Genomic DNA, 24,870 nt, shown 5'->3' with positions numbered 1-24,870 from the left:
TCTCATTTGATCAGTAACTATGTTTATAGTGAAACACAACTTTTATTAACAAATGAAATAGAAAAATGTTGTAACATGCAAAGCAACACAAACTCAATAGAATGGTGGTAGCTTATCTTTGAAGAGAGATATGTTGGATGTGTTCATTCACAAGAAAACTATTAAAAGACATTGAAAATATCATTTAACATAAAGTATAAAACCTTAAGAGGCAAAAGCCATGAAGGTTCAAACCCTAACCCTAGGAGATGAGGTGGTAAAAACAATGTGGGCCCCAAGGAGCCTAGATAATATGTCATCTTCACAGGGTTGCTACAAACTCTATTTGGGGTGTTTCTTCAATCTTTACAAAGCTTATTCTACGATCTATGTATTTGTTAGGCCCCAAGTGATGTCAACTACCCAAATTCTTGAAAATTGTGTATAGTTATAATAGGATTACTAACATATAGAACCATTTTGAGCCATGGATTAGTTTATTAGAAGTTAGGTAGCTCCTTATTCTATCATTTAGGTAGATATCCTTAATCCAACTCATTGTGATCATAATTGAATATCTTCTTTATATTACTTATAAATACATAAACAAAAAGAACACAATGGATATTTCTTTTAATTGGGCATATTCATGTTTCTTAATTCTATATTTTAAAATTTTATTAAATTTATTTATCACTTGATTTTGTTGAATCTAATTAATTGCATCAAATACATTTAATCGATGCCCTACAAAACTTCATTTCCTACCAATTACATCAAATACCTTTAATTGATACTCTATAAAACTTGATTTCCTACTTTATTCCTTTAAAAGAAAGACAACCTCCATATTTATAAAACCAATAACACCAATAAAAAAACATACATAAAAATAAAATCTAAAATATTTTAAACATCAAAATATTTATCTATTTTAATACTATATATATATTCCTACTTTAAAAAATAAAAGCAATAACAACCTCCATATTTATAAAACCAATAACACCAATAAAAAAAACTAAAATCTAAAATATTTATCTATTTCAATAATTTATATATATATATATATATCTATATAACCAAATTTGTAATACTTAATAAATAAGCATATTAACGAACCAAACCAACAAAATTGATGTGATATATTACTTTAAAAAGGTTATTTTTTTCTCTTTATAAACTTTAATGTTAAAGATGTTGAGTTATGTTAGCAACAATGTTATATTATAATTTTGTTATGCTGGTGGGTATTAAGCATACATTCTTGGTTAATGATAGAATAAGATTTATTAATTAATTTATTGTATTTTTGAGGCTGGAAATAATACTTTTTATAGATATGTAATGATTACACATTTTATTTTATTCATACATTCACCTTTTTATGTATTTCCTGAATGGGGATCAATTCCTTTTCAAAGCGTAATAGACATTATTTGGATGAAATAATTGAAGCAAACATGGAGACGACACCAAGGGTTTGTACCGTGGAGAGACGTGGCGTGTTGACTACTCAACCGAAAAACTTTATTGAGTTGCTATGATAGGTATGTCGTACAATGTTTGATGGAATTGGTTAAAATTCATAGTGCCTTCACGCATGGAATTAACATAACATTAGAAATTGTCTTCTCAATTTCTTTTTTTTGTCATTAATTTTAAACTCCAACGTTATCACATGGGATTAACATAGAAAATGTCGGGCCAATGTCTTAATTTTAAACTCCATTTTATAAAATATCATATTTATAATATATGCTTTGCTTATAAAATGTCATATTTATAATATGTGCTTTGCTTAAAACAAAGCATGAGTTTGGAAACCATTTTATTTGAGGAAAATTGAATTTTAAACTCCAACGTTATAAAATATCACAGGGGATCAACATAGAAATTGTCATGCCAATGTCTTAATTTTAAACTCCATTTTATATGCTTTGCTTAAAAGAAAGCATGAGTTTGAAAACCATTTTAATTTTAAACTCCATTTTATATGCTTTGCAAAGCATGAGTTTGGAAACCATTTTATTTGAGGAAAATTGATTTTTAAACTCCAAAGTTATAAAATATCACATGGGATTAACATAGAAATTGTCATGCCAGTGTCTTAATTTTAAACTCCATTTTATATGCTTTGCTTAAAACAAAGCATGAGTTTGGAAACCATTTTATTTTATAATTTTATATGGTTTTATTCTTAAAAAAATTTGAGAATGTGATTTTTTTATTATTTTTTATAAATATATAGATTAAATAATTATTTTTTTATTAAAAGTAAAATTTAAACATATTAAATATTGATTCATTAGATAAATACATATTATATTATATATATATATGATTTTATTTTAATCATAAAATTATTAATATCAAATTAATTTTATTATATTTTAAATTCTAAATAAACTATAGAATAAAAAATCACACCCTTTTTATGCCATTTATATTATACAATATAACAAACCTTATCATCTATATCTTTTTGACTTTAAATATGGAGAGAACACTTATTAACATTAAAAAAATATAAAGAGAATAGTTATTAATATTAAAGAAATATAAAGAGAATATTTATTAACCTTACTTGTGGGATCTTTATAATCTTTTTTAATTTTATTTTTCTTTAAATTAATATTTTATATTTTTCTATTCTTTAAATAGTTTATTTGGTTGAATATGATTCGCGAAAATATTTAATACTTTATTTTGTTGGATATGATTCATGAAAATATAAAAATATATCTATATCTATATATATATATATAGATATAGATATAATTTTTTTTCCATTTATCTTTCATTATATATATATATATATATATATATATATATAAAATTGAAAATTTGAAGTGAATATATTTCCAATAAAATCTTATATTTAAGTTTTTAAATTGCAACAAACCATCTCTCATAATATTTAAGGAATTTGGGGAGAAGAAGGATAAAAATCTCTCCTTCTTCGAATGGGTATTCATTTTTTAATTAATAAGTAAACTTCATGTTAAAAAAGTTATGGACCTAAAGATTCATCTCGACCAATTGAAATTTCTCAAATTGTTTTCTCTTAAGGACCAAAAATAAATGTTCCAGAATGACAGATGCTAAGAATAATAAAATACATTTAACATGTAATGAATCTTGAAGTACTATCTTTACATCTTCCTTGACCAAATCCACCCACATTAGGGTTATTCGTTAATGGTTGATCAACCTTGATCAATTTGCCTTCTGAAATAAGAAGCTCCAGTCCTGGTGGTATAATGTCAACCACTTGCCCATCGTCTGATGTATTATTGATAGTTATAAAGTTTTCAGATGTAAGTAGTATACTGAATTTAGTAAGGTTTTCATAACTTTCAAGTATGTAAGTAGTATAATAAAGCAAATATTGAAATCTTTTATTCTGATTCACTTTTACATAAGTGCAGCTCATGATTAAGGAAAAGTCTTTTTTTTTTCAACAACACCATTTATTTTTAGTTAAAGTCAAAGATGCATCCCTTCTTACTTCATTATTAGAATATTTTTGTATTTATCAAAATTAATCCTTAAGGTTAGAGTTAATAGACTCTCATCCCTAGAAAATCTCCTTATGAGGACTCCTAAGTAAACTACTACAACCCTCAATTCTCCCTTCAGAACCACTCCAGCAACTGCGGATTCAATATCACCATCCATTAAGAATCAAGCCTATCCCTCTAGTGAAAACCCTCCATGGAAATACAACTAGACCACAACTCAACCAACAAGGAAGGGTAGATTACCCAATACTAATTGGCATGGACAAAATTGTGCTACTTTAGACTACATGTAACATCAGTTCTCATCTCTTTTTCTTAATGATCTTGTTGATGTATTTACTCTTTGTTGAAAATAATCATTAGGACAACTGATTAATTCTACCTTTTAGAAGAAAAAAAGTAAATGAAAATTGTCCTTGCAATAGCTTAGAACATGATGTTTACAAGTTGAGAAATGAAGACAATATGCTCTTTCTATGAGACTTTAATGCTAAAATAGGAACTAGCCAAACTATTATCTCAAGCAATGATTCCAACCCTAATATTCTATGGCTAGAAGTTAACTTCACTTTAACTACCACACATAAAAGAAACTTTGAAGACTTTGTCAAGAATTTGTTTAGGTCCATGTTGATCAAGTTACGCAATTCTTAGATATAATAATTGCATGGTCTAATGGAGCAATTGAAATCCAACTAGATGCCTTGTATTTATGAGCTTATTATTAGTGTCGTAGATTATGTGATATATGATGTCATCATTTATGGTCAAATGGTAAATTTTGTCATCTTAAATAACCATGAGTCAGACATAGATAATAGAGCTTTAACCCTGACTGTACTTTTTTTCATACACAAAGTTTCATAAAAAAAAACTCTAATAACCAAAGGTACGTGATCTTTGATAGAAATAAAGCCAGTCTTTTTCTAAAGGATTTAAATAATGAATTAAGCATTCTATCAATCATGAACAATGTTGAAGGGTTATATCATGATTTTGGATAACCCTCTCTTATTCCATTAATGAGTTATCTCTAGAGGTGTCACATAAAAGGGAAAATAGAATGGCCAACCTTTGGTATGATAAACAATGTAAGATTGTGAGAAAAGCTATATTGATGCTTTTAACAAGTCCCAACAAGATAAATAGGATGAAGTCATAATTAAAAGAATATATATATATATATATATATATATATATATATATATATATATAGCTCTTACACCTCTCTAATTTATATTCTAAGAAATTCTCGAGACAACTTCTAACTTATAAACTAAAGAAAATAATATGATTCATTTGAGATACTTACAAATCCTCTAATGTCATGGACAAAATTCAATCCTTTCTACAAAGGAAAATGTTGTTCCTTTAAAAGACATAAATTTTAGGTTAAGTGGCTCACAAAAGGGAAAACTAAGGATATCAAAGGATACCAAGTAGAAATCCTAAAAGTTAGAGTCATTTCTTACATTCACTAGCTATTAAAATTAGTAGTCTAGTAGGGTTTCCATAAACCCTAGATTCAAAGTCTCATTGTTCCTATTTTCAAGTGGGGATAAAAAATACCATTCTAAATATAGAATCGTTATTATTAGCCATTTTTGAGCTAAGCCATATGGAACTATTTTGGAAAATAATATCAATGTATGGCTAGAAAGTCGTAGAAAAAGAGGTAAATGCCAAACCATATTTAGGAGTTATCATTCAATTGTGCACCACCTTGCTATGCTTATGATCATTGTGAAGAAGTTGCACAATAATAAAACCAATCCCTTGCGCTACTTTTTTGACTTTAGAGAAACATTTTACGTGATGCACATAACTAATCTTTAGAATATATTATAAGAGCTAAAAGTTCCTTTCAATTTGGAGCTATTGCAATAAGGTTATATGAAAATTTATATCAAGTTTTGGAACACTAAGAGCTGGTTAAAAGAACATAATTGTCATATGGTAGTCAAGCAAGATTGCCCCATGTCCCCTGTCCATTTTGGCATATACATCGACAAGTTAGAAGATTGTTTGAAAGAAGGAAGATGTGTTGATACATCTCTTGTTGGAACAATCATCATCCTTCTTCCTTATGCCATCGATATTGTTCTTATGGTTAGGAGTCCATATGAAATCAACATGCAACTAAATATGCTCAAGAATTTTTTCTCTAGTATGGGAATGCCCTTAAACTTTCACAAAATAGAGGTTATGATAATCAAACCCAAAAATAACACTCGTGCTAATTCCATGTATGGAAATAACAACTTGGAGTAAGTAACTTCATTCAAATATCTTAGAATAAATCTTCATCGTGAGCTCAATTGGAACTATAACACTGCAAAAAAAATGGAAGGTAGGAAGCTTATTATGAACTTAGAAATGGTGGTAAATTATCAAACCTTTGGATTCCTGAAAAGAAAAAACTCCTCTTTGAGACTCTTGTCACTCTTTTTATTTGAATAAAATGGTTTTTAGGTTTGACACTACAACATGTATATATAATCATGTAGAAAGATATAGCAAATCCAAAAGTGTTTCATAACTCATAATCTTAAAATTAAAGGTAATGCACTTTATCCTATCCTCGTATAAGAGAGTCTTCACCTTATTGAGAACATGTCTATGACTGGGCACCTAATATATGAGAACACGATAAATGACATGGAAGATAAGAGACTTCTCAAGATTGCTTTGAAATCCAATCAAAACAATCTTTGACTCAAGCAGAGTTGGCATAAAGATGTCATGACTTAACTAAATCATTAATGTATCAAGGAAAAGCTCACTTTGTAGAATGAACATTATAATAAAAATGCTAGTACATTTAAGGTAAGGAGACATTGTTGTGTGATCAAGAATGAGAGACTAAGAGAAAATTAAGATATTACAACAGGGTGATCAACCCTAATTCAGAAGAAAGATTAAAGACTTCACTCTATATTAATTAATACAAAGAATAAAATCATTGCTAAAATAGTAACAAACTATCATAAACTTCATAATGAAATGTGGTGTTGGGTAATTCCTAAAACAAAGTAAGTCCAAAGAATTTTTGATCTCTATGACATTAAAAAGATTAAAGATGGAAAACACTCTCTTAAAATACTCCAGCAAAATTTTTGTTATAATATTATCTTTTCTAATCTTTTAACTCATAAAAAAAATACAATAATTTTAAAATATTTTTAACACAAAAAATTAAATAATTCCAAAACTTTTTTAAAAATCAATAAACTAATACTAATCTAAATAAACATTAAAAACCATCCTCTATCATCATCATTCAATTAAATTATATAATATCTTAAAACACCAATATTTCTTTTAACAATGGGATAGTGATATCCTCAAATTTGAGAGTGATGTCCTCAAACCTATTTCACAAAACCACCCAATCGTATATAATTTTTTTGTTGGAACTAAATATAGTTTTGATATATTTATTAGATATTTTAAATTAAATGATCATGCCTTATATTTATTCAATGCCTTAAAAATAAAGAAATTTATTTCGGTTTGGTATGTGCGTGCGTGTTAGGAAATATAAAAGGATCTATTTTTTAATCCTTGCGCTGTATACGTGTCATGAGCAAACGCATTTAGCGTGACAAATGCATCATCCCTTCTCTTGTCATTTTACTGCCCTGTGGGCCCCGCTACAGTCTAATGGCGCGGAACCATGCTACAGAGTCCACGCCGGCGGCCTCATAACAACTACAGTACGGAAGGGCCCGGGACACGGACGGACACGTGGCGAGTGATGAAAGGCTGGCTATCATCATTGGGCCTCGCAACGCGATTTTAAACCTTCGCAGCTTTCTCCGTTGACTTACTCAGCCGACGGCCAACTCACGCAAACAAACTTTGAAATATAAAAAAGGGAAATTCTAGGGTTTCAAGGCACAAAACGGTCAAGCGGCTGGTCATATGGGAAACTTGATCCCTTCCCCGAAACATGCCGTTAAATATAAAAAAACACCAGAAGTTTTACTCAATTCTAAAGTATTCTCCACCAAATAATAGGTAGGATTGCACTATTAGTAGGTGTGATAAATGTGGTTTTGCTTAAAGATGAGCCATGCACCTTACTTTTATATTATTTTTTAAGTGTTACCACATTCTGCATTTGTCTTGTTTTTTAAAGATAAAGTGAGTTCTTTAATGTAGGGAAGGTGGGAGATTAATATGAAATGAAATTTTAAGATAGGAATTGGGGTAACACTATTTTAATAAGTGACTAAGTGAGGTAAGATAGTAATTATAAATTAGAGATGGTTTATAAAATATGATATTGAAATTATATATATAATATTAGATGTGTGAGAAAGTGATATTAATGATATTTTATGGAAAATTTTGAAAATAATATGTTATAATGAAAATGAAATTAAATAAGAACATAATACTAATTTTGATAATAAATTATACTTATTGATTTGAAACTAGTGACAAATGAATTTTGATGTGATTATCGTTAAAAGTTTTCTCAATAAATATAGATCACTTAATATAGATCACAAAAACTTAAATTCAACCATACTAATTATTAAAAAATAAATAAAAAAATTAAAATAATAATAAAAAATATATACATAAATCAAAGTTTAAAAAGCTTGTAGTGGGGTCAATATGTGTCAACAAACCATACCATATATTAGTGGTGGGAATGGTGAAAGTGACATTTGCATAGAAGAATCAAATCACAGCATCATGCCATACATCAGCAGTGCCCACATGTTATAAGATCCTCCCACTTCTAGAAGAGATTGAGAGAGAAGCTAAGTTACTCAAATGAAAAATGGCCCCATGATTTTTTAATTAAATTTAGTACTGACATATGTTCTTCTGTATAATGGGAAAAAAATCTCATCAAAGGTCTGTTTCATAGTTGTTCACAAAAAGGCATATACACACATAGTGGGCAATTGTCATTCTCACTCTGATAAGGCAGTAGAAGACTTTTTTGGTATTGCCCATGTAGATATGATAAAGTATACGGAGATCAAAAGTTTTTTTAATTTAAATTAAATTGCAAGGATTGGATTCCAAAGTCACCATCGAAATGATTTTGATTCACACTCTTTTGGTTTTCCATTATATTCCACAACCCATTAAGTAAAGAAGGTTGTGTGTCCTTTTCCATACTTGTCTTTAAAAAATTGGTTAATCATTTTAGGGTACAACAAATTCTTTTATTTATTTTTTAAATAAACAAATGGATATGCTGTTTTTAATATTTTAAAATAAACAATTGGATACCTAGTGTTTAACATTTTAAAATTTAATATTTCTTAATCTTATCTCTTTACTTTTGTCTTTAAAAAATTTGTTAATCATTTTGTTTAATTTGCAGATGATTTTCATTTTCAGTTAGAATTTGGTAATTTTTTTAATTTTTAATTTTGGTTATTTAAAATGTATAAATAGATTTAGCGTTTTGAAAAAATTATTTTCTGAGACATTCAATTTTTTTAAATGATACTGGATTAAATTTTAAGATTTCAAAATTTTTTTGTTATTCTATACAAAATTAACTAGAAAATATACCCAAAAAAGCAAAAACATCTCACAAACAATCTCTGGCATATTTTTTTCATCTTTTAACAGAATATATGTGGTGTTTAATGGTCTGTGTTTATACACCATATAATTTCCTCCCCTGTTCATATTCCCTGTTTATCCACACGTGGCAACAACCAGTGCTACCAACTAGAATTGATCGCTGAACTTAGATGCTGGAAAAACAGTGTGCATTGATTGAATTCCTAGATTTACAAATATGCTGTACCTTTCCTGCTTTCTGCCATGGCCCATGGAGAAAGGACCATGAACAGCGTTTTTCCCCCAATTAAAAAGGGCCATCTATGGCGCTCTGCCTAACTCCTACGTGTCGGCGCACAGATGGGCTGGGCTCTTTGTACGTGTCAACGGTGGAGCATTTCCTCGGTGAAATCTTAGCGGAATCAACTTCATTCGTCACACTGACACATCTCCTTACGTGATAGAAGGATTTTTCTGGGGCCCTGTGCAATTACATTTAATCGAAAATTCATCCGGTTGTAGGAAATATAGGAGAATAGTGGCAGATTTGGACCACTCACGAGAACGAGGGAGTAGACAGCAAAAAATCCTTACCCCTCTGATCACGCAACTCGGAAAATAAATATATACTTAAATATAATATATAAAATGTATATATTCCATTGTAGGTCTTGTGAAAACCAACAAAATTGTCTGCTATCACGTGTCTGGTGGACAATGGACAAGGCAAAAAAACGTTTTGGCCTTTTCGCACCGTGATTTCCTCGAGATAATTGTTTGAAATTCGCTTGCATTGTGTTTGGTGTTAGGTGAGCCCTAGGCCTACGGCAACTAACAGTGACAAACCAACCTGCCTTCCTTTACCGTGGGACTTTTGATCTTGCGTCTGCTAAAAATTGGTTGAGTTTGAAGAAAAATGTTAGTTTTAGGACTAATTACAAAATAAAATTGTTCACTAATGAAGTGATTAAATTGAATTTGAATTTGTTTAAAGAAAATTTAGGATTCATAATTATGATGATATAAAAACACCCAAAATGCAGTACAGAAAAGCTTTTCATGATGTAATAATTAAATTTGAGGACAAAACAATAATGCAGAGAAATCCTACCTTTAAACCAAAAAAAATCCCTTTCCTGTGTATAAAACACCTTTCATAATGCAACAGATTAATCAACAACTTAATGCAAAACAACCATGTGTAAAAACTCTGTTTTAACTCAACAGCTAAGACAACAGACAGCTGTAAGGTATCAAGGTAAAAAATCACACACCAAAACCCATCCCATGTATGTATGGGAGATAAAAGGGTGGAAACTATTTAACATGATGTTTGAACAAACCATGGATAGAATGGTTAGGCAATGAATGGCTAAATCTAGCTGCACCTAAATAAATATGACTGCAGTGGATAAAATCAATCATGGTGAAGGAAAGGTTTCAAAAGGCAATGTGTTAATGTCAATGCGCAGCACAGATGCCGTTGTAAGGAAATGTCTTTATTTTTTTATATATTTCAAGTTGCAAGTCCTAGTCCTGCTCATTGTTAATATGAGTGAGTGACTGACATGGCTTCCTATATTGAAGCCAAGAGAGATCCCATCTCATGAAAAAGAATTGATGAATAAACTGCAAAGTGCAGTCCATCCAGGATCCGACAGCCGTGACCTTTGCAATCATGAGCCATGTCAAATCATGCTTAGCCCTCAATTTTCCATTTTCCCTGCCAAATACCCATTTTTAGAGAGCATCCCCACCTGCTCCTGCTGCTATCGGAAAAGGACAATGGAAATTCTTATATCAATCCATGCTTAGATATGTTACAAAAATTGCCGCTCCTGGTGCTGCTGCTGCTGCTGCAGGAGGATCCATCATCATCATTATCATAATTCATGGGTGGATGGAATAACAATACTAAATCTTCTGAACATGGACGGGAAGGACTGACAGAGATATGATTATGATGATGATGATAAGTGTGTTTTCGGGCTGTTCAATATTTTTATATATGGTAAAAGCCTCGCAGATATAGTATCTCCTTCCTTCCTTCCTTCCAGGGTGACAGGAATGTACATCCCACGACCTGTCTGGTGTCATTCCTGCATCATCATATCATTTAAGGTACTTTCAATCATTCATTTTCATCGTTGAATATGTAGGTTTTTGGATTTTGAAACTAATTGTAGAAGGTTGATAAAACTCTATGCAATATTGACAATCCACTGGTATTCTGGTTCTTCTTTGATTTAATTCTCAGATGATCATATGGTTGTGTACTGATGGGGATATTTCTGTCAGCTCAGACGGACCTGAATGGAGTTTTATGTGAATACCCATATGGTCTATTTCGACTTACAGTCGGCCAATTATGCTCTATGTATATAGTTTTCTGTTAAATTCCAGGATTGGATCGTTGTCCTTTTGAGCTTTAGCTGCAATTCTATGAGGGACATACACAAACACACACATACACTTGCTCACTAAAATTCAGGAGGATTGGGTCATCATGTGAACATGGAGTTGGATCCTAGTCCGTTGTTTGGTTTCTTGTATGGTAAATTGGTAATAACTCCGTGAAACTCCTTTAAGCAGCCTTGCTCTTGAGCCGTTTTACAATCCTATGTGGGCACAGTGGACCTATGCTGATTTCCAACAAGCTGTTATGATATTCATAAATGGAATTGATATCTGTTGTGAAAGGTGGATGGACTTGGGAGCTTTCCTCTGGCCTCAAGCTCGCTAGGGTTCCTTAGTTAATATCCTCTCTGCATCAGGTTACAGCTATAAGCTATCTTACATGAAAACATGTAGTTTAAGATTTAGGTCCGTAGTGAATGAGATAGCTTCGTCAGTTTAGATGAATGAATAGAGATGTATGTGAATACCCACATGGTCTATTTCTGCTTACAGTCGGCCAATTTTTTGGTATGATTATCCACACGGTCTAGCCTTCTGTTAAAAGTCAGGATTGGATCATCACCCATTTCAGCTTAGAAGCAATTCTATTAGGCATATAAAGGCACTTGATTGCTAATATTCGGGATTGGAGCAGCATATGGACATTGAGTTGGATCCTAGCTCTGCTGTTTGACTTTTGCTTCTCTTATATGGTAACAGCTTTATGAACTTGCTCGAGCAGTCTTTCTCTTGAGTTGTTCTATCATCCTATGCAGGCAAAGTGCGTTGTACAGAAATTGCCAACAATCTGCTATTATCTTCAAATGACATAGAGTTGGTGACTGTTGTGAAAGGGGGATGGACTTGAGTGCTTCCTCTGAGCTAAAGCTTACTGAGGTTTCTTGTTTAAAGTCCTTTCTGCACTGGGTTAGAAGCTATCCTACATGGCGAGACTTCTCATCCTTCTTCTGTTTCCCATTTGGGGTTTCTCTAATGATCATGTGCTTCAGCTCAATTCTGACAGGCAGTATGGTCCCAAACTAGGCTGTTAAAGTAAGCCCGACAAGTGAACAGAAATTTAGCTATTGTCTTCAGAATTCATTTTGGAGTTTCAGTTACTACGAAGGGAGGTTCTCTAATTGAGTGAAATGGCTCGGTATGCTCCTACTTTCATATTCTCAATCGGAATCAAGTACCTGCATATTTTTCAAGAGGAAGTGGGAGAGTAATCAGGATGGAATCAGCCCCCGCAAGATGATGAAGGCAATAATCTGGTGATTGATTCAATTTCTAGACACTCCTTATTACCCTACAAGGATAGCTACTACGAGAAAAAAGAAATTGGCTTCTAATCATGTGAATAAGCCCACTCCCTATGAAATACCATGGTAAAAATGTTTCATTTGGCTGTTAGAAATATCATGGAATGGTTTGAAGTTCCACACACTCCTTTCTACCTGGAAGTTCTTTTCAGGCATGGTTTTGATTGATGTTACAACTTGTATGATGTTGTACTGACACAATAGTAATGCATTGTAAGAATCTCTTTTCCAAGCCAGGATAAGACATGTTGTTGTTTTATACATATTAACTCACTCTAGAATGAGATCTTGTTAGAAGAGTAATATGGATACTAAGTCCAAAATCGATCAGTAAAGCTACCTTTGTAACAAAAGAAACCAATATAATCAGGCATAATTCAAAACTATTATAAGGAGATCCAGCTATGCATCTGTAACATTTTCTCAATTCTTCTATAAAAGGTATATCCTCTTTATACATAGGGTTCAAACAGGAAATTTGAGACATTAGTTGGATCTAGTAAATATTTTAGAGTCTTGATTTGATATAGAAAAGATTTGGCATGGCTCTTTGACAAACCAGCCTGGCAGCCACATAATTTTTTGTCAATCTTTACTAAAGTTTACAGACAAATAACAATTTTTTGCAGGTCTTTGAGTAGAAGGGAATAGCAACCTTGATAATTTAATGGCTTCACGGAAGGAAAGCCTAAATTCTTTCTCATATTGTATGTTAGGATATGAATGCAAGTAATTTGTATTGAAATAAAAGATAGAACTAGGATAAAGAATTATTCATAAATAAATGCCTCTGCAGTGAAAAAAAGGTATGATTTGAGTTCAAAAGAAATGCTTTCTGAAACATGTCTATTCCAGATATTCAAGATAGTCCAAAAAAACTAAACTTTTAGGCGAACTTGAAAGGCTTTACCTACCTTTAACAAGATTACCTGAAAATTCCAGATTCAAAAAGATATAAATCATTAATTAGGCAGTTGATGCGAACATAATAGGAACTGTACTCTTACAGTTATCATCTCAGTAGAAAATCCCACCTTGGTATTTCAGAGTGCAAGTCGGCTAATCAGAAGAAATACAACTAAGCTTTGCACCAAGCATTTTTTAGTGCTATGCAACCATGCAATAGGCATCTACAATATATTAACAGCTGTAATGTTTCCTTGTTAGTAGTGTCTGCATTATACTAACTCATATGTGCTTCATAACAGTGGAAAATCTAGTAGCTGTTAATCATACCTCAATAAACTGCAAAATTAAGGGAATTAATTAATACTCAGAATCAAGGTTGCTTGGGAGCGGGAGCAGAAGCGGGAAGCGGGAGAGGGGAGCGACATTCTCAAAAGCTCCTGCGTCGGGAGCGAATCTGGAGCAGATTTTTATATAATATATATTTTGATGCATATATGTCAGCAAAAGAATGTAAAATGATGAATTAGATATAAAAAACATAAAAACGTGGATTAAACCATATAACGTCAATCATATAGAAGTTATAATCTTCATCAACCACATGTCCACAAGTTACAAGTTCTCATTTATATAGCATGTAAGGGTGCACATAACCAAAATAGCATCCAGTGCAATCCATCTATGAACCGAAAACGCATTAACAAATAGGCTCTAGATGGCCTCTAGCATCCAAAAAAATCTACAAAAGAAACCTACATATCATCAAAATCATTGCCTAATCCTGGGATCTTTGTCATTAATATCACCCTCTAAGCAATTAACATAAGATAGAAAAAACGTAGCATGTCAAGTCAAGATTTTGTTTGAGTGATGCGTACATTTTTAGTAGGGTCATGGTAGAGGAGTTCGACAACCAATGTTACTAACATCAAGGTACATAGAGGGCTTGGTGCTCTTGATTAAATGTGAATTACATACCCTAGTACATGACAAAATCAAATGGAAACATTGCAATCCCCCCAATACTGAAATCCTGAAAAACTGATAAGCTTGTTGGATTTTGAGTGAGATCTAAAATTCTACTTTCTCCATAAGAAATCCAATGAGGTCGGAACCACTCTCAAACATCCCAAGTCATTTCATGATAATGTTAAAAATTTAAGTAAAAGGGTGAAAATGAAAGATAAAGGAGATTGTCACTCTTACCATGAATTGCATTATGCATATCAATACTAGGGCCATAGGCTTGAATATTAGGCTGCCCTACCCAAAAACTCTTGGTTCTTTGAAAGAAATTTGCGTTTGGAACATCTTTGTGAAAAAAAAATTACGAAAAAGCTAGGGAACGATTTTTTTTTTTGCAGGAGTGAATTTCGGGAGCACGCTCCCGGGTTGCTCCCGATTCGCTTCCGTCTCGGAGCGCATTTCGGGAGCGGATTCGGGGGGGGGGGGGCAACCCTGCTCAGAATGTTGTATAAACTATAAACATAATATGCCATGAACCATTTCCCTTTTTCATGTGTGTAGTGTATTACACATCTCTTCCTTTCTAACATGCTCCATGTACATGAGAATGGATTATCAAAGGAAAACCCAATTGAGTCAAACTCTTTTGCAGTCCTATGTCTTCAAGTACAGTGACTGGATCCTGTAACAGTTATTGCAAAAAGTTTAAAATCGATGATTATATAAGCTTTCAAGTTTCAGCCATAAGAGGTGCTGCTATGGCCCCTACCTACATTTGATTCCTGAGAAGAAGTGGCCAATGCACTACCTGCAATAAAGCCACTGAGCCACCTAGGGGATGCTAAGTCAGGCTAGGACCTAGGTGGTTGTTCAGTGTAAGCAGTGCCTCACCTCTTGAGAGGTGGTGGATGATCGCCACTGCTGTGGTAATAAGGAAGCATTATTCAAACACTTATATAGGATTTTACACATTACCAGTCAGTATTGAAAATTATCATCCATTTACAAGCTGGCATTGTGCTTGGTGGAGAGCCTTTCTGAATGTATCCTTCAAGGTGTAAATCTCTCCTTCAGCGTCTAGGCTCCCTTGCCTTGCTGTTGCTTTTTCCTTCTAATGCCTTTTGAACAGTGCATTTTATGTGCTGTTTTGCTCCTACTCTGGATCACATTGCCTCTTGGGAGTCAAGCTTTGCAAAACATATATTCTATGTATTTGGTTACCTTAAACTTGTAATGATCTCCAGTGTTTTTAATCTTTGTATTTTTGCTTGGAGAATCCTTCTTCAGAAATACATTTATTCGACATAAGTTCTTATTGTTGATTATGATACATCAATTTTTGTTTGACAAGCTAATTGGTTAAGCGCTAAGATACAAATCTGAAGAATCCGGGTGTCAATATGCAAATAATTCAAACCTCCTTTTGAATTTGCATAATTTCCTCGACTATATTGCTATTTATTAAATTTTTATCTCTGCAGGAACACTCAATTGCTTGAACTCAACACAGGAGAAAATATTCCTTTTTATCTAGTTTAGCAAGGCAACCAATATCATGGCCTATTTTGGCAGCAGCCAAATTTAGAAGGACCATATCTAAAATTGAGAAATAACATCAAGAAGAGAGCGAAAGTACAGATTTCCTCAAAATCTTTAGAAGCTGGATTAATTACACATACCTGTATGCCTAGCAGATAGAACTGAGAGTGGTGGTTTTAAAGTTTTCCGTAGATATATAGAACATTCAAGATGAAGATTCTGTTCAGAGTTGGCTGTACTCAAGCATCCCATTGCATCTAGGGACTTTTCAACTGAATTCTGCCCTCCTAGACTTGCAACTGGCCAACAAATTCTGTAGGAAGTACCAATTTACTATGTACAGGACACTGTTGGCAAAGCATGCTGTGTATCTAATGTAGGCTTAGGTTGAACCCTTTTGCAGACTTCTTGTGAACCAAGAAAGGAAAAAGGCTAATTTAATGTTTTGACTGAGATGAAATGTCAAAGATGTCTCTTAATCCCATGGATTATAAAATAATTAACACTGTTTGTTGGTAAAACAAACTTGGTGATAAATTGATAATCCAAGCTCAATCAGTAAACAAATTGCTTGGAGTGGCTATTTTTACCTCACATTATAGCTGAAATCTCAAGTTAATGCTGACAATTCTGTTATAATAATGGATTTGCATTTCAACTTTCTTGGATCAGGAGAAGTTGAATTAAGAAAAAACTGCAATGGAATGAACTCAGTGCCTTTTCTGGCCTTTGCCTTTAGATGGGGCTCTCCTTTTCTTCCTCTTGCAATCGTTCAGAATTTTATTTTCATAATGTAAGCATCGTTAAGGTGGTGCATATGGATTGATGTATATGACTTTGTGTTGTTAACATTCATTGAGTCTTTCTCTTGATTGTTTCCAGAGTCAAAATAGGATGTAACATCTTTTCCTTTCTTTAATATGAGGTTTTATTTGTTCCTTGTAATCAGTGGAATTGCAATTTAGTGTGTTGTTGACTCATTTCATTCTGCATGGCACAGGCACATGGTGAATAGCTATGAGACCTTATTCTCGTGCGTAAGACTGTAATTGTGCATTTCATGGGCATTCACGGTTCTGCTGCAAAGACATTTGCTGCATCTGGAATGTTGCTGGTTGTTGTCTGTATTCAAGGAAACATCTTTTCTTTTTGAATACTTATAGGAGAGGCCAGCCAATTTGAAAACACAGAGACAGGTTTGAATAAAATCCTATAAGAGGCACTGACAGACCAAAAGCAATTGCATAATCAAGTGAGGTGATAGCTTCTCAAAGGATGTTCTCTTGGCATCCAAAAATCACCTAGTAATAGTGCTGCATTTGTGTGTCGAGCCTTGGGCCTGAATTGACTGCTGTCAATGCTCAACCAAGTGGTTGGAGACTTGAAGGAAGCAGTTTTGGGTTAAGCTAAAACAGCAGAAAGATAATGGCTACTTACTTTCCAGGTTCAAATATTCAGCCAGATACCATGCAAACCCTTTACCTAATGAACCCTGATTATACAGGTTATTCAGACATGCAAACTCCAGGCAACATGGTACTTATAAATCAATCAGCAGGAACTCCATCAGCAAACAGTCATTTGGCTGGTGGTGGGCATCCACAGCAACATTTCATTGGAATCCCATTTTCTTCCGCCCCACATCCACAACGGTATTCCATGGCATCAGTGGAAAGCTCAGGTGGAGCACAACAGGATGTTACTGCAACTTTACTCTCATCTCGGCCTGGAAATCATGGTTACAATGTATGGAGAAATGTGGGAAATGAACTTACATTCATGCAACCAACAGATCCTACCCACCATAATAATCACTCCCTTTCTGGGCAGCTAAACAATTTTTCTAATTTGGGCCATCAATCTATTTCTGAGATTTCTCCAACAGGTATGAAACGTGCTACTATGTCTTCCATGCCCGAACAACAACTGGGAATGAATCCAAATGGACTAGGTTTGCAGCTAGATCAGTCACAAGGTTTGGCAGCACATGGACGGGGGCTTTCTCTTAGCCTTTCCCCCCAACAGCTTTCAAATATCCAGTTATCCTGCTTTCAAAATCAGCCTACAGACTCAGAAGTGAATTGCCCCAGTATTTCAGAAGCAACTTCACAAGAGAACATGAATAGGTCTGATAGACTAACAAGTAAATTGTCAGGAAGTCTGAGTTCTTTTCGGGCTTCCTCAAGGGATGGGATGCTAGGAACTAAATTTCTAGGTAGTGTGAATAACCCTGAGTGTAACAAACCGATGCATCATGGTACGAATGCAATTGGAGCAGCAGAGCTCTCAAACACTTTAACTGGTTCCAAATATTTTAAAGCAGCACAGCAATTACTTGATGAAGTCGTAAATGTTGGAAAGGGTATCAAGTCTGATTCAGTCAACCATCAAAAATCCCAAACATGGTTTGGTACAATATCTGACAAAAAGAATATTGCAACTGAAGCTACTGCAAATGACCGAACAACATCTGCAATAACAGGAGCTTCAATTTCTGCGGAAGTAATGAAAAACGAGCATGCTTTTGGACTGACACCAGCTGATAGACAAGAACTTCAGATGAAAAAGGCAAAGCTTGTTGCCATGTTGGATGAGGTGCACATTTATTGCCTTTGGTTAATTTTTCCCAAATTTGAAAAAGTATACTATGCAGTATATCAATAGTGCAAGCTATCCATGACCAGAACTATTTACACATTAAAGTGTCAATTAGTAGAAAATAACCAGATTGTAAAGCTGCAGAGTAAATTTGTAGGAACAAGGAGGAACTGAAGTAGCGAAATCATTTTTAGTCAATGATTCCAAATATGTGCGGAGTGTTTTCTATTTTATATTTTGATATCTTGCCTGCTTATACGATCCATAATTTTGAATCTTGCAGATTTTATTTGTAAATGAATGAAACTTAGTTTTATACTATATCATAGTTCTTGTCAAATTTTTTGTGTGGAATACATGACTACAGCTTGCCTCTATTGAGAAACCCATTGTCAGAAAACTTTCCTACATCTGAGAGAGACTAGTATGTAAAATCACCATAAGCAGTCAATTTCAGTGCTGATAAGTTTTTCATTGAGAGCAATTTCACATTGTGCCTGTCAAACAGAGATGTATACTGAAAAGAAATTCATAGTCAAGATTTCTTATGGTGTTCTGAAGAGAGATCAGGTGTGTTGAGGCATGTCAGGTCAAAATCGGTCTGTATTTTGCATTTACGTGAAAAATAAGAATATGTTTCAGGTAGTTGTTCAGTTTTAGTTGTCTGCCTTTTAGTTCCAATTAAAAAATGGTCAAGGTGACAAGAAATTAGAATGAGATGCAGTAGGATGACATACATCTGGAACAATCGTGATGTCAAATTATTTGCTCAAGATGAAGACTTGACGTTTACTTGGGTTTCTCTTTACGTTGAACAAACCTCGTTAGATATTCAAAATAACTCAAAACCTGCCCATTTCCATGAGATGAGAAGGAATATGAAATGGTTGGTTCGAAAGAAACAATCCACAAATTGAAGACTTGTTCTTTAAGTATAACCCGAACAATTGTATAAATCACTGTGAACCCTAAGATGCAATTTTGAATCCATATAGAACTTTGAGTTGGTAAAAACAGATTCTGAGCCGAAAACTTTCTGTAGCTTCAGAATCTGTGTTGAGATGAAGTAGTTTTGAACCCTTTTATAAAGGTATTAAATGATTGATATTAATTATGGCTGACATCTTTTCTTTTTTCATGTATAACAAAAATTACAAAGCTTAGTCTTGCTAAGAAATTTTGCACAGCTGCGATGTAAATTGAAGAAATGTAGTTGTTTTTGTTTTTGTTTTCCTTTGAATAGTACTGATTATTGTTCCTTGCACCTATTTATGCATCTGAACACAGGTGGATCGAAGGTACAGACAGTACTATCATCAGATGCAAATCGTTGTTTCATCGTTTGAGGCCGCAGCTGGATTTGGGGCTGCCAAGACATACACTTCTCTTGCACTCAAAACAATTTCCAGGCATTTTCGATCTTTGAGAGATGCAATTGCTGGCCAAATTCGATTGACTAGCAAAAATCTAGGGGAGGAAGACTTAACGGGAAGTGGAAAAGGTGAGACATCCCGTCTTCACTTTGTTGATCAACAATTACGACAACAGCGAGCTCTTCAGCAGCTAGGAATGATACAGCAGCATGCCTGGAGACCACAAAGAGGGCTTCCAGAGAGGGCTGTTTCTATTCTACGGGCTTGGCTATTTGAGCATTTCCTTCATCCGTAAGTACTTTAGCAACGTTGTGATTAAAATTTGAATTAAAATTCATTGAATACACTAGGGCTACTTTGCTGAGAATCTTCTTGTTTCTATGGACATCTAGAATTACTCTAGGCTCCTCCCTATCGCAAGATCGACCAGGCTCAGTGTACCCCTCCCCCACAATACTTAAACTTTTTCCAACTGGTTAAATTGGTTTATTTTTCCATGGATTACAATTATGGGACACTTTGCAATTAAGATGAATCTGCTAAGATATACTTTTCTTCTAATTTGAGAGCCTCAAGGCCACTTTATATTGACCGTTGTTTATTTCCTTTATCTCTGTTATTTTTTCAATGCCTGAACTTTATTTCAATTTATTTACAGTGTTACCGAGAACACTAACTCATAGTTCAAATCTTTACCCAGTAATTTCAAACATTTACCAGTAGAATGTCTATTACAAATTCTTTTAATTGTTCCAAGTAACTTGTCTGTTAAAGTAGTTGCCTTCTTTAAGAATTGTAGGCTCTCTAAAATACTTGTTGAACAATGAATGTCCTGACCGTCCCATGCTTGCAAGACGAATCTTGTCTTGATCAAAGAGTCTATTTAGTATTGATATAGTGTGAAAGTCCTTTCGTGTGATGTCAGTATTCCTCTAGGTCATCAATTAAAAGAAAACAACATGATGTGCCTAGCTCTATTTACATTAGCACACTGTCTTATTGCAAATGATTCACGGCAGAAAAGAATGAATCATCTCCCAAACGCATACTTAAAGCTAGTAATACTTATAGGAATGGATTGCCTGATATCCCCCGTATTGTCATTTCACTCATTATACATGCTGCAAGAAGTAGAACCTTACAGGCTGAACATTTTGCTCCATATTAGCTTATTTCATATGGGATAAACACCACAATATTTATATCAACGGGTTTCTGTTAATCTCTAACTTTCAATTTCCAAGAGCCATTTGCAGTAACTGTCCAAGTTGTCATTACATGTTGCTTGTGCATGTTTGTTTGTTCTTACTCACAATTTTCTTTACGAGAGACCAGTTTGACCATTTGTCCCTAGCTTTTCTAGAGTGTAATTTGTGGGTGTATCTAGTACCTTCATATTGCCCCCTACATTGAGTATCATGAACTCCATAGGTGATGTGGTTAACCTTTTATTGGAAAACATGAATATTTATTTTATTAACCACCCTTAATTAATTACTTGATACTTTGTCCTTTCAAGTTTCAATCCCTCTATTCAATGTACAGGAGTGTCCCATTTTGTTCCAATGGGAGTCATGAGGTCTTCAATATTAGTGATTGCTTATGCTGTCTCAGGAATCTTCATAAATCTCCATGCTCTTCTGCTTGCTACTGATCAGGATATCTTTTGACTAGGAACATTTGATGCCATTTTCAGAATTCCCCAGGCAATAAATTTCCAATTGTTTGGGTTTTTTGTACAAAAGCATGTTCTGTTTTCCTCTTGATTCGAGCTTAACAACATTCATCAAGTATGGCGTGCTTGCAAGTTACCTCAGATATACTTCACTTCCCATGGTCAAACTGGAATTTTGTAATCTAATCCTCACACATTCCTTGCATCTATAACCTTTGTTTAATTCAAGTGGCTGCTATAAGGAAAAAATATTCTATCTTAATCTAGTGGCTTGTGTGGTCAACCAATTTATCATTTGCTAAATTTAATTCTCGGGGCATCGTTGATTTGTTTTGGATTTCACGTTTTCATGTATTTGTATTCCAGGTACCCAAAAGATGCTGACAAACATTTACTAGCAAGACAGACTGGACTGACCAGAAGCCAGGTACGTTTTTGATGCATGACCTCTTTTTGACCATGCAGGTCTTTATGATTCTTTTATGAAATCTGCTTTTCCAAGAAAAAACAGACAAAGTTGCCTGAAACAGAAGGTGATTATGTGAAACTTATCAGTTTCTTCTGTCAACTTAGGTCTCAAATTGGTTTATAAATGCACGTGTCCGCCTTTGGAAACCCATGGTGGAAGAAATGTATATGGAGGAACTTAGAGAGGCCGAAACACAAAATCATGCAGCAGATTCGAAGGTAACAACAGAAAGTGGTCAAAACAATGAAGAAACGGTGTCAAAGGAAGGAGCTGGGAACAGTGAAAATGGACAAGAGGAGAAAAGTATAAAAAATAGGATTCTCAATAACAGCATAGAGGAAGGAGGCTATATACAACAGAATGGTACTGTAAATGGTGGTTTCAAGCCTGATCAGGCTTCTGATAGGATTAATGGTAGAAATCAGACTACAGGCATGACTGGTGTATCAGACAGTCATGTATTTCATGAAATTGATAATGAGGATCTGAGGCAAGGTCAACAGAAGAAAATTAGGACTGGAATTCAGGACTCTACAATACTTCTGCCCCCTAACATGGGCATGGATGTTGATTTAAAATCTGAGGAAACAGGCAGTGAGTATATCCTTGATAGCAGCAAGTTTGCCAGTGATGAAAAACATGCTTCTGAGGGTTACAGCTTTGCCAATAACAAAATGGTTCGCCTGGATGATAATGGAAGCTTCGGGTCATACCAATTGGGGGGATTAAGTAGATATGGCCAGGAAACTTTTACCCCCAAGTATTCTGGAATTGGTGGCGTGTCTCTTACACTTGGATTGCAACATTGTGATGATTTATCATTATCAGGAACTCAACAGAGTTACAATTCCACTCAAGGTTTAGGTTCAGGAAGGAGAAATGATTTAGCCAGTGACACAGATGATTACTGTCACATCCATGACGCTTCAGCTGTACGTGGTGCAAGTAGCTATGACAACATGAGCATGCAAAATGGAAAGCGGTTTGCAACTCATATGTTGCATGACTTTGTAGCTTAAACCATTCAAGACATACTGTAAAGCTTGTGCATTCACCTACAGTTTTTCTTTCTTTAGGATGACTATTTTCTGCATTCATTTTGTTTTTCTAATCCTGTATTTGTAAGGTGAGTTGTAACATAAACCTGGATAGGAAGTACATACTATCGCGAGCTATGGTGGTAAAAACGTAGGGAACCCATGTTTTTAATTATTATCAGGCTTTTCCTCTCCCTCTCTCCGTGAGGAAATAAGCATAAGCCTACTGTAAAGTGCACACCAATATAAATATCCAATTGTCTCAATTAATGAGTATAAATTCAGTCAAAATATAAATATCAAATTGTCTCAATTAATGAGTATAAATTCAGTCAAAATATCATTTCTGTTATAATCTTTTCTTGAGAATTGTGCCCTCTTTGTATTTTTGAGGGCGTGTCTGGAAGGTTTCACAGAATATAGGAAATCTCAGATTGCAGATATTATGCACTTCCTATAACTAACTTTATCGAGATTGTATTTTGCAACTCAGAGTTGCATGCAATTCAAGTCAAATTTAGTGGGTTTATTGAATGATTCACCTAAACGCTCAAACCTCGTCAACTTTTCAGGTTCAAAAGCTTAAAACCACTGATTGCATTAAAATCAAAGTTGCTGCATCACAGGTGTATAAAATTAGCTTTCATATTCATTCATTCGAACATGCTGAAGCATGTTTCCCTAGTTGGGCACGAAGTTGCGATAGAACAACGAAGTGTTGTTCAAATTATCAACTGCATGATCCAGGTTCCAGTAACTTGCTTCAAGTTGTGGGAGGTACTCAGCAAAACCGAACCAGCTATCATTAAAATGTGTTATATCAGCCTAACATTATCCACCATGCATGCGTTGTCATTACACTGGTCCCTGGTGCCAATTTTCTTAACCAACTCTTGAAAGTCGGTGCAACAAGAAACAAGCGATCATATGAAAAGGTGCAGATACCCTTAAAATGACCCGCAAAATAATTTATTATTCTTTAAAAAAAATAATATAATAATAAAATAATAATTTATCATTTTAAGGTAATGGTAAACTTAGGTATCAAATTATAAAAAAAATTAATAAAAGAAGGAAGCTGTTTTTATCTGGTAATTTGAAGAGGTTTACATATTTTACTTTTTCTGAATTTGACTGCAAAGTCTATGAAGATATACATACTCTACCCCCCTGGTTTGGAACTTGTGTGACCTCTTGGGAGAGAACACATGCTCTTAACCATTACCCTAGTCTACCCCCTTTGGTTTTGAACCTGTGATCTTTTAGGAGGGAACACATGCTCTTAACCATTAGCTTTGTGACCTTTTAGGAGGAAATACATGCTCTTAATCATTAGGCCCACTCACGCTGTGTATTGTAAAAACAATATGTTTTAACTAGAAAATCACACATAAATCATCCCTCCTTAAAAGTAGATAAATGATATTTTTAAAATTTGTTTTTTTTTTTTTAATCTTTCAAAGACCATTTGAGTGAATAGTGGATTTTACATACCTCTATTCCCTCTGAATTTGAATCTATAATCTTTTAAGAGGAAACACATG

General features: G+C 33.9%; 1 protein-coding gene across 2 annotated transcripts; it reads left to right on the top strand.

Moving 5' to 3' along the window:
- The first annotated feature begins 10,581 nt into the window (after positions 1-10,581).
- LOC149192781 (BEL1-like homeodomain protein 1) lies at positions 10,582-23,639 on the top strand. Of its 2 annotated transcripts, none has more exons than XM_089404712.1 (5): positions 10,582-11,162; positions 17,175-18,769; positions 20,060-20,436; positions 22,187-22,247; positions 22,394-23,639. In XM_089404712.1, the coding sequence occupies exons 2-5, from the start codon at positions 17,600-17,602 to the stop codon at positions 23,306-23,308; spliced, it is 2,523 nt and encodes an 840-aa protein (XP_089260838.1). In that variant the 5' UTR covers positions 10,582-11,162; positions 17,175-17,599; the 3' UTR covers positions 23,309-23,639. The 2 variants fall into 2 exon arrangements, with proteins under 2 accessions (XP_089260838.1, XP_089260839.1); XM_089404713.1 differs by lacking the exon at positions 10,582-11,162 and adding an exon at positions 12,680-12,794.
- The last annotated feature ends 1,231 nt before the right edge of the window (positions 23,640-24,870 follow it).

Source organism: Pinus tabuliformis, chromosome 2_2 (genome assembly GCF_031772625.1).
Source record: "Pinus tabuliformis cultivar Carrire ecotype Pingquan chromosome 2_2, CPIR1, whole genome shotgun sequence".
In the NCBI taxonomy this organism is placed as follows: domain Eukaryota; kingdom Viridiplantae; phylum Streptophyta; class Pinopsida; order Pinales; family Pinaceae; genus Pinus; species Pinus tabuliformis.
The sequence above is the reverse complement of the archived record's forward strand: the minus strand, read 5'-3'. Positions and strand labels throughout refer to the sequence as shown.